The 11,376-nt window shown below is 35.4% G+C and overlaps 1 protein-coding gene across 1 annotated transcript in view; it reads right to left on the reverse strand.

Annotated features, from left to right (window-relative positions):
• The window catches only part of LOC126827482 (mast/stem cell growth factor receptor Kit), an 81,384-nt gene extending 71,768 nt beyond the window's left edge, over positions 1-9,616 (reverse strand). Inside the window, exons 1-7 of the mRNA XM_050556861.2 lie at positions 9,503-9,616; positions 9,180-9,251; positions 8,052-8,123; positions 7,397-7,465; positions 5,786-5,857; positions 2,592-2,663; positions 1,994-2,157 (exon numbers count right to left, since the gene is read on the reverse strand). Coding sequence (XP_050412818.1) covers positions 1,994-2,157; positions 2,592-2,663; positions 5,786-5,857; positions 7,397-7,465; positions 8,052-8,077 — 403 coding nt within the window. The 5' untranslated portion in view covers positions 8,078-8,123; positions 9,180-9,251; positions 9,503-9,616. The remainder of the gene's footprint in view (positions 1-1,993; positions 2,158-2,591; positions 2,664-5,785; positions 5,858-7,396; positions 7,466-8,051; positions 8,124-9,179; positions 9,252-9,502) is intronic.
• Between the last annotated feature and the right edge of the window lie 1,760 nt (positions 9,617-11,376).

Genomic DNA, 11,376 nt, shown 5'->3' on the forward strand with positions numbered 1-11,376 from the left:
TCCAAAAACATTTCTCGAAATTCATCGAACCGGAACATAATGACGACATGGGCGGAAATCAACCTGGCATACAATAAGACACCATACCATAATGGGGAATCGAGCAAGCATAATTATATACAATAAGAATCGCTTGATGACCGTGACTATTGCGAAACCATGTGCGTGGTATGGCTAATCGGGCCGGGCCTTCGATGAAGAAAATAAATTGAAAGTAGTCTGTTTTCAGCAATTAGGTTATTGTCTGATAGCGACATATTTGTTTGCTCAAAGCCACAAAGGTGTAGAAAAGTAGTATGTTTAAGCCCATTTCATTTCAAAATCTCTGGCTCGTAGAACGTTTAAAGACTCTCGAAGACAGGGGCAACAACTCTGTGAAATATCAGAATTAAGATATGGTTCCCCAACAGGACTAACCGAACAACTCAGCAGTATCCCAATAGCTCTTGTCTGTAGAGTGTTTTAGAGAATTGTAGATGGACGGCTCCCTGCATAAGACTGGCGGAATTGTATAAAGAAAGTAGATTTTGTGGCTTTTAATAAAATGAAAAAAAAGGTGAAAACTCATGATGTCCACAAAAATGTATTTCAAACCCTGTGACATGCGCCACGTTATAACCACGTCAGATAAAGAGCTCCAACAGTCATTTTCCCAACTAGCCGATGAAAAATTATTAAATTTCCTCTATCCAAGATAAAAATACCCAAGTCTCTGTGGAAGACTGGCGAAACTATTATGTATAATTTAATGGTCGAGTGCGAGACATTACGTAATATATTGATACTGCACGAGTGTGTTAGCACAAGTGCTATATCTATATATTACGCAATGTCTTGGATGAGACCATTAAACTACTTAAAATACAGACACTATCCAGCACCGGCATTTCAATAAAATACGTCACGCCGGTCCAATATTCTACCTGTATAAATAATGTACGCTTGGCACATTGTCCGTATCATGAAGACGGGCATACGCCATACAGTGTGCTATGGAGGAAATTTTCCCCGGACAGCGGCACTACGGCACTCTTATATCAAATTCCAACCGTCAAGGGATGTTTTAAGTGCACGCCAATGTGTACACGGGACCTCGGTTTTTCGTCCCATCCGAACGGTTAGATAGCTGTCCATCTCAGGCCCTCCGTCCTGCATCACTGACAAGGGGGGCATCACGCTGGAAAAATTTGAAATAATGGTACGCCCACATCAAAGGATGACGTCACATCTGTATTTTAAAACCAGTTACATGACGAGCCTGCATTATTAGTTTTACCCATCTCGTCCATTTTCTATTTCTGCTCAAATTCACAATCTGGCATGTTTTGGCGACTCCGATTCTGTCAGCAATTCGACAATTTGAAAATCATGACGATCCACTAAACGTTCTGGTACGGTTGGGTGCGCTTGGGTGCGATATGGTAACGACTGCTCAATTTCAGATGAAACGATCTGTCACGATCTGGTTTCACGTTCAGATACGACCAGATGCGTTCTAATAGGATTTTCCGTTTTGAGTCCACGATCTGGTACGTTGAGATACGTTCGGATACGTTTCCATGCGATCATCAGGAACCGAAGCGCTACTTTGCGTTACGATACGATTGTGGTCGCGATGTCTTTGACGATTGGGACAGAGAGTGATCACGATTCGAGTCAGGATTGGACCCTGACGGGTATATATACAGTCCGACTGACCATTGACTCCATCGTTCCTATAATTCTACAGAGATCGCAGTAAATCTTAACAGGGCGTGGTGTCTGTATTGTCCAAGGCTGATCCCGATCACCACGATTTGGAAGCACGATGAGGTGCGATCTGTCTCGCTTTGTTGCGATCCAATACGATCTACAGCGATGATCAAGATTGCTACAACTGACCTCAAGATATGATAAGACCTGAAAGGATCGCCACGATCACTCCACAATGAAAACCACGATTTTAATCGTAGCGAGAATAGATACAGTGAATATATATTATACATGTATTTACCTGAATCAATGGCACATCTCATGTCACTCAGTTTTATATCTGTCCACGATACAAGAGGGTGGGGCGTGTTACAAGTGGGACTAAGTAGGCTAGTCTTTCGCTGAAACCATCTAACTAACCACACCAAATGACAATCACATTTCCATGGATTCTCTAACAAATTTCTACAAAACAGTATAGAAAAAATTTTTTTAAGCGTTCCCGAGGTATCGTTACAGTTGACGAAACTTAAATGGTACTAAGTACTGAAAACAGAGACAGTTGGCGTAAGTCCCAAGGAGGTCAAACCTGAAAGATTAAAATAGGCCTTCTCCACTAAACTTGAGTTATCTCGTTCCATCAATCTCAGTTTCGTAACCAAACCAGTAAGGTATACTACGAAACCATATTAGTCAGCTCAAATAAGCCAATCTTGGTTAAATACGTGTAACTGTCAACTGATTAGAATTCCATTCACATTCAACGATTCGAACTCGGGTTCTGGTTAGTGCCATCTGAGTTTCGTAACCAAACGAATATGGTATAACTACGCGGTCAACTGTACCTGCACTAATACCCAGCCTTAGTTCAATACACGTAATTGTTCACTGGTACTCACATTTCATTTATTTGGTAAAACAAATTTGACAAATCTTCAGCCAAACCACTTAGATTATTTTTGTTTAACCATCTGGAAATATATTGATGTATGGTGACATTAATGATACAAACTTGTTATATGTTGCTAACCAGTATCATTGATTATAATCATGAATAGGTAGTGTAGCAAAATATTCTATGAACGCGTCGATACCATATAATACCATATACGTCAGAGGTTTGTTCAAGATGCCCGTCATCACAATTTCAACAAGAGCTAAACCGTGGAGGTTAAATGCACAGGGAAAAAATAACCTTCAAGGGGTTAAGTGCCATGCCGTTTTTAGTATCTAAAAAAATTACGATTTGGTGATCTAGGCGATTTATAATAAGTGACTTAATAAGAGTGGCAAAAGCGTAATATGTACTCTTGAAGATTGTCAGGTCAGAAATAACATTCTCTTAGGACGTCAAAATTTCATTTTATTTCGTTAAAAGAATTCCCTGTAATACATATCAAAATGGCGTACACTAATCACGCCTTCTCATACACTCATAAACCAGAGCACAAATATTTCAAGTATAAAATGTAAAAGTATTTTTAAAATATTTATGTAGTCGCAGCATATATAATGCCTCTGGTTATTAAACCATTCTAATCGCCTCCGATCAGCCAACATTCATGTGACCTATGTGCGCAAGATATATTGCCTGATTTAGAGATATTATAGAGGGGATGGTGTCATCACTCACGACTGTCCCTTCACTGGTATGTCCTTCCACGGTGTTTTTGAGATTCTACTTCCAAATTTGCAAAAAATACCTTGTCGCGATTTTCTTTTTCAAAAGATTACCCACCGTTTATTAGGAATACTGGGTTGTTGGCCCTGTAGCGTAACTGTAACACGTTAGTGATCATAGTGTTTTCGTTTTTTTTTTTTAAATTTTTAAACAAGCTACCTGGAATTTGTGCGAAATAGTACCCAAGAGATTCAGATAGTTGTAAAATACTGAGATAAAGGCTTGTCTCCCACATAGAACTGATCAGTCTATTCACTAAATTATATCTAACTTGATTCCTTGAAGCACATTATATACGTAATGGCGATTGCATGTACTTTGAATACATTCATGGTCGGTGACGAATTGACACGTAATGACACCCAAACTATAGCTTTGGTGACTCCAAGATGTTTTATCTACGCTACATTTTCTAATTGTATTGTAACCAGGTCACAAAGCGATGTGATATCATTTTATTTTTCCTGTTTAATCCACATTGTCAATTAATAAAATTTACTTTCAAGTGAACTGTACCTCGGTTTGAAGGCCCCCTGTCCCTTCTAAGCATGGACAGTCATGGTGTGTTTGTTTGATAAAGTTGGGACTACGGTCGATTTTCGTTTCTAATTTCGGTATTATTCATTTACTGTTACAATTGCAATTAATTCATTATTATCTTGTTCCCTAAATCTCAAAAATTGGCAATGTCACTTGTCAAAATGGTAGAAAGTGTTTGTAAATTGTTGGCCTAACATGTCACTAAGATTTTCTTCTCGGAAGTTCATATGGTCACGTGGTGTAAAACAAATGCATTTTCGTCAAAAGTTCATTAGAATATGTTTGTTTTTCCTATTTACGAACATATCTTTTATAATATTTGGGATTTTATGGTGAATTAATTGTGATTATACAGTATTCTTCCATCCTATTATTATATTATGATAGTTGAATTGTTTCATTTACTATTAACTTTTGACTGCGTTTCTGCGAAGGTTAGGAAAAGTATTAGACTTTAGTCATATCCGTTTTGCATTTAGGATTTAGAAGACAGGTCATACAGAGTTATGCTAGAGTATATTCTGTGATAATATAACAACTCAGAATTTAGTTTTAACCATGGTAGTCAATTTATTTTAAGTTTTCATTGTAAAAGTACAATATATTTTGACTTGGTATTTTATGTTAATTCATATTTCATGGTTAATCCCGATTACTCAAGAGAGCATTTGTCAGTTTCAATGCGTGAGCGTTGTGCATGAGTCAAACATTAAAGCCACGTTCCCATTACAATTATTTCCATTTTAAAACCCCTTCTTCACTTTTCATGTTTATATTGTCAGTAATTTAAGTATTTCTTGTTATTTGTATTTTTCAGATAGCAATGTCATCACCCTTTTTTCCCTTGATTATCATCGTTGTTTGTTATGATATCACTTAAAAATATTTATGCCACGATACGACAGATTAAAAGATTAAACTTATAAATAGTTGTTACTCATCACCGCATACATACTAAAAAACTGTCTGTCCGGTCACAGTATCATCATAAATGTCACTGCACCCGGTACGTCCACCCTGAATCTAATACCAATTAATTCAGTGTGAGTGGCAAAATGGTTTATATTTCACAGAATCGATGGATAAATAAATTATACAGCATAATGTCAGAAAATTCCTATGTTGCACTGTCCAGATATAGTCGGTAGTCGGTCTTTAAATGCTAAGATATCGTGTCCATTATACATAGCAATAAATGAATAGTATGATAATCAGGATACTAATGATATTGCCAGACATTGTCTTAAATTGTTTTAATATATCTTTCACATAATGACTATAATCTGATAAAGTTATTTATTATTACAAAAACAAAATCAGTAAAGGGTATAAATTATTGACCCCTATACGCTTCCATAATAAATAGCAATTTGAGTGTCGATAACCAGTAATTAAGAGTATTGTGGCTTGTCTTGTCCGGATGATCAAGATTAATGAAGGAACATAAGCAAAACTTGGAAATGCGCCCAACTTAGCTTTCTCTCGAAATCAGATAGTAAACAGTAACTTATCCGAAATGGAAACGTGGACGATAGCAATATTTGATGAAGATTCGTGTAATTGAGAAACGGAAAGTGTCGGAAGGATTGACATCGATAGGGTTTTCATATCATGACCACAATGCTTCACACCTAATTATAAAAATTCGTTAAAAAATAAAAAAGAACCTGTAGCCTCTATCGCGTTCATAATTTTTTTTTATAAAACGTTGCGGATGAGAGGTGAGGTAAATATCGCGATCACAAGCCAATGAAATGACGGATACGGACGGCAACATAATAAGTAGTTAGATATTCATGTAGTGTAGGTCAAACGACGAAATTACAACTAAAGATCTAAAAGAATAATTAGATTAAAAGATATTCAACTTACATAGCCCTCAGTGACTCAATTCTGTCTAGAGATTTGGGGTGAACATTACTTATCTGATTTCCGGTTAAATATCTGAAATGGCAAAACACATTTCTTTTAGTTGATGTTATCGGATTGTTGAGGAGAGAGAGAGAGAGAGAGAGAGAGAGAGAGAGGGGGGGAGAGAGAGCTCGACACAAACTAGGTCATTCGCTTCTAACATATGGTTCAATTTTATTACAATAATTTGGACCCGGAGAAAACCCACGAGGTTGGACAGGCGACCCTACTCCTTGTCACGCACAACTGGGGAATCGAAACCCCACCCGTTAACTCAATGACAGACCTTATGATACAGCGCGCACGCGCTAACCATTCGGCCATCCAACTCCACCCGACGGTTGTGAATTTAAACGGATTGAAACACGATCGCAATTTAATAATTTAATTTAAGAATGGAAAATCGAGACTTTGTTTATTATCGTAACAATGGTAGCAATGTAAATACAGACTATTCCTTAAACAGTTATAACTTAGCTCAAAATTGATTAAATTGACTGAAAATTTCAATACATTTGTATATTCCATTTTCATTATCTATTTTAAACTATTATAGCGAGAACTTACTGTCAGCTCTTTATCTAAATCTTACATAATGCATCTTTAAACTAAATGTTCATCACTGTTTACTATTTAGTTCTTATACGCCTCGCTACATAGGTTCTGCCAGCCAGAACAGAAAAAGGAAATGGTTTTTATTTTTATTTCGATGTTGTGTGAATTTATGCAATTAATTTTCTTTAAATTAGTTGATGTTATCGGATTGTTGAGGAGAGAGAGAGAGAGAGAGAGAGAGAGAGAGAGGGGGGGAGAGAGAGCTCGACACAAACTAGGTCATTCGCTTCTAACATATGGTTCAATTTTATTACAATAATTTGGACCCGGAGAAAACCCACGAGGTTGGACAGGCGACCCTACTCCTTGTCACGCACAACTGGGGAATCGAAACCCCACCCGTTAACTCAATGACAGACCTTATGATACAGCGCGCACGCGCTAACCATTCGGCCATCCAACTCCACCCGACGGTTGTGAATTTAAACGGATTGAAACACGATCGCAATTTAATAATTTAATTTAAGAATGGAAAATCGAGACTTTGTTTATTATCGTAACAATGGTAGCAATGTAAATACAGACTATTCCTTAAACAGTTATAACTTAGCTCAAAATTGATTAAATTGACTGAAAATTTCAATACATTTGTATATTCCATTTTCATTATCTATTTTAAACTATTATAGCGAGAACTTACTGTCAGCTCTTTATCTAAATCTTACATAATGCATCTTTAAACTAAATGTTCATCACTGTTTACTATTTAGTTCTTATACGCCTCGCTACATAGGTTCTGCCAGCCAGAACAGAAAAAGGAAATGGTTTTTATTTTTATTTCGATGTTGTGTGAATTTATGCAATTAATTTTCTTTAAATTTCGCCCTCGTTTCCACTTCAAACCTAATAGACGCATACGACACCGCAGCAAGCAATAGTAGATCGTCATTCGATTAACAAGTCCGATGGACCAGGATCGTCATCCCAAATAATTAATACAAAAATGGCAATACTTACAAATATTGTAGATGAATTAAATATGATAAATCCATACCCACTTCTTGTATTTGATTATTAGCTAAATATCTGGAAAAAAATGTATAATTCAAGGAGGTGGTGTTAATCCTCAAAATTTTAAGTGTGTACAAGAATCACCCGTGTTTGAAGTGATTAAAGGAGTTGTCCCAGCTTTATTTTATTGAATAAAAGTCGTTAAATATGGATGAAACTGTTGTTCTATAATCATGCGTAACTAACTAAAGCCCTGCCTTTTGCCTCTATATGTTCAATTGGGGCAAAATCCATGACTGCTCCTTAAATTTTGTAAGTTACAAAAAACAGTTTGTCTGCAAGCTAAAAAAAAAACGATTATCCCTTGGGGCTATTTGGGTCGCCGAAAACGTTCTTTTCTAACAAGACATTGATATTTCGTATGAACAGGGAAATTAAATAATGCACCGAGACGAACCCGTAGATTTTACAGTGAATAGTTGGAATTTGCTAACGTATTGTAATCCTAGAGCTCATTCCGCACTTTTCATAAAATAGAAAATACTTCTTCGTCAAGACATATTGTTAAAGGTTTTCCAGGTATAGTCTTGAAATCGATATTTATGTAATTGGGACGTCCAGACACCAAACATATACTGTTATTGTATGTAATAAAACTTACAAAGCGGTCAGTTTCTGTAGATGCATACAACTTGAAACAGGAATCCGCTTTAGGTTGTTGTTATCTAAATGTCTGAAAGATTTATTAAACATACATAGACGGAGACTACTCAGCGTCTATTCTTTGATATTCTATTTATAGCAAGTATGGAAATGTGCCATCCAGAGCTTTGTCCTGTATCGGGTTCGTAAAATTTTGAATATCTACATCAGATTTCCTTATCACTCAATCATTCTGACCTCAACAGTACACCTTGAAAACAATAACAAAACTGGATATCCGTTTCCTAATCATGTTCCTAATCTGTTTGTATTTCGTTTCTAATTAGCAAGATAATGAAGCCTTCAATAACACGACTCCATACATCTATCAAGATAAATAACATATTTAGTAAAGGATTTATGTTCTGGATAAAGCTGGCTAGATCAATAAACTGAAGACAAATGAAACATATTTCAAACACTTCTCAAGCTAACACATTTTTTAAAAAAAAAATACGGGTATGACAAGCAACACATAATTTGTTCATTGAAATGTTAAAGATTCATTTTGTAAGAGCTAAATCTCTCTATAGCAGGTCTTTCGTGTGGCCTCAAGTGTTATTAATATAAGTTATTAATTTGGCCTTTATTCACATGACAAGTCAATAATCAACTTTCTGGACCATCGGATAAACACGATTTTCAATGGATTGAAACACGATCTCCATTTAATAATTTAATTTAAAAAATGGATAACCGAGACTTTGGTTATTATTGTAACAATGTACTTGACAATCGAGAATACATTGTTAATAAATTCATCTTCCATTAACTATTTGTGAACTTTTATAGCAAGAACGGCCAGCTCTTTATCTAAATATTATATAATGAATCTTGGTGAACTTTTCATTTTCGATTTTAAACAACCTAAATGAATCCCAAATGAAAGCCTTTGCCGTTTGACTAAGTTTTCTAACGCAAATTGTGTTTGGGTCTGCATTGGCCATGATTTATTGAAACCGGTAGTTTTGTAAAATATCAGATTCTATAATCACCGTTGTCTGTAATATATAAAAAAGATAAAAGAGAATCCCATCTCAGCTTAGATGTAGATAAATTTGATTATTAATGAAAGCTGATAACTTACAAATATTGTAACGTCGGACATTCGTGAAATAAACCTGCATGCAGACCAGAAATGGAGTTATTCTGTAACTTTCTGAAGATGAAATAAAAATAGATATTTTTTTCAATTCCGTAGAAAGCAGACAAAAACTGCATTTAGAAGAGATTATGAACATAATCTTTGATGAAGATTTATATGTAATGTTTCTAACCATGGGCCTCCACCTCAATAAAAAACAAAATCAAAGAAATTCACTTCTTTGAGGACGGCAGCATGATTTTCAATGATAAATTTTCAGATAAATTCACATTACAATCAAACACTGAGAAGAATAATATGCTTACATCTCAGTAACAGACTTTAGCCCGTTGAGAACCTGCGTCGTATCTTCTGACCAACGTAAACGATTCGATGTAAGTTCCCTAAAAATAAAAAAAACAAAACAAGAACCACCGGATTATCATTTGTGAAATTCTAACTTCGTCTTAATCGATGTTCCTTATAATAAATAATCCGAAATAAATTATTAGCCTTTCTTATGTCAATTTAAGTACTTGTAAGGTGCCTTAATGTCTTCTGAACAACAACAGAACATATTAAAATTAATATTGAAATTAATAACGTTATTTTCCTTTTTTTATCGACATGCTCCAAAACGATATCTGCTGCTCGTTCATTTATTTGCAAGCCCTTCTTCTCTGTAGCGAACTATCAAATATAGGAGCCTGTTCGTCAATGACCATATTTAAGTAAATTCTTCTTCGGGGCCTTTTAAGAGTACAGCCCCCTTTATGTGGAACTTTTTATTCTGATGAAGCCAGAATATTTTAAGTGACAGGTATAGTTAATATACTCGTACATCCGTGTCGCCTAGTACAGTTCAACCTGTTTCGCATCCAGCTTAATAATTGCTTAAAACAAATTAAACGCGTAACTCACAATATCCACTTTCTTGTTTCCAGATCATTTTATTGCTTAAAGTTGCGTAGGTAGATATATCTATTGGATTTTCGTGCGTACATTACGTACCAATCTGCAGAACTCATTATGCGCGATTTGCTTGAGAATAGCAGAATATTTCAGAAAAAAATATTTGTGTGACAAATGATTCTATTCCAACCATTGTCACCGCGCAGCAAAGGAAAAAAATGAAATCAAAAATGATTAAGTACCCCACAGAGGCGGACTGTCACAGTATCAATAGTTTCAACTGAATAGATTCCAACTACGACAAGTCAGGAGAGATTTGGTTGGACGATAAAATAGACAAACATCGTCAAAGTGTTGCAATGTTTAGAGAGGGATTTCTCGGGTCATTGCTTCGAAATGTGGAGCTATAATATCTGCCTACTGCAAGTCATTTTCGGACTACAAATGTAACATAAATTCACACGACCATCAACTCTCTTAGACCATCTGAAGTCCAAGATATGAAATAGATTAGAACATCGGTGTCATTTAATAATTTAACGTTAAAGTGGTTCTTTATTATCGTGACAATTGCTACTTGACAATCGAGGAGACTATTTACACTATTATCTTGTCAAAACTTCAAACACGCATAACATCAAACATTCATAAAGTAACTTAAATGAAATTGCAACAAATCCATCTGTCATTATCTATTTTTGAACTAGTGTAGCAAGAACGGTCCGCTATTTATCTAAATCTTACATAATGCATCTTTACAGTTATATATCATGTAACATTTTCATAAGGGGCATTTAATTTGATTGCGATAATTATACTGTTATTATTATAAGCAGTACGAAATACCACAGAAAATAATATACATGTGATAACTTTTGGCTTCATTTTCAATAATAAACTGCGGGATACTTACAATAATATTACTTTATTTAAGGCACTGAATGTGTTGGCTTCGACAGAAGAAATTATATTATTTGATAGGTATCTGAAAAAGTAAAACATGAGGTAAAAGCAGCGAACAATTTTTGAACGACGGCAAGGACGACCCAGTATGTTGTGATAACAAACTGCAGGGGCAATAACTCTGTGATTGCGAATTATAACGAAGCTCCTCCTTATGTTACAAGCAGAACATGTATCTCAAGTTTCAACAAAACCTTAATTTCCATAGCCTTAACAGTTCCCCCTTAAAACTACTTCTCTGTTTTATTTTAAACGTCAAAATCTCTAACCATCGAGTGATTACAATAATTGTAGTTAATAATAATATCCTTATTTATAAAGCGCG

This window comes from Patella vulgata, chromosome 7, assembly GCF_932274485.2.
Source record: "Patella vulgata chromosome 7, xgPatVulg1.2, whole genome shotgun sequence".
Lineage (NCBI taxonomy): Eukaryota > Metazoa > Mollusca > Gastropoda > Patellidae > Patella > Patella vulgata.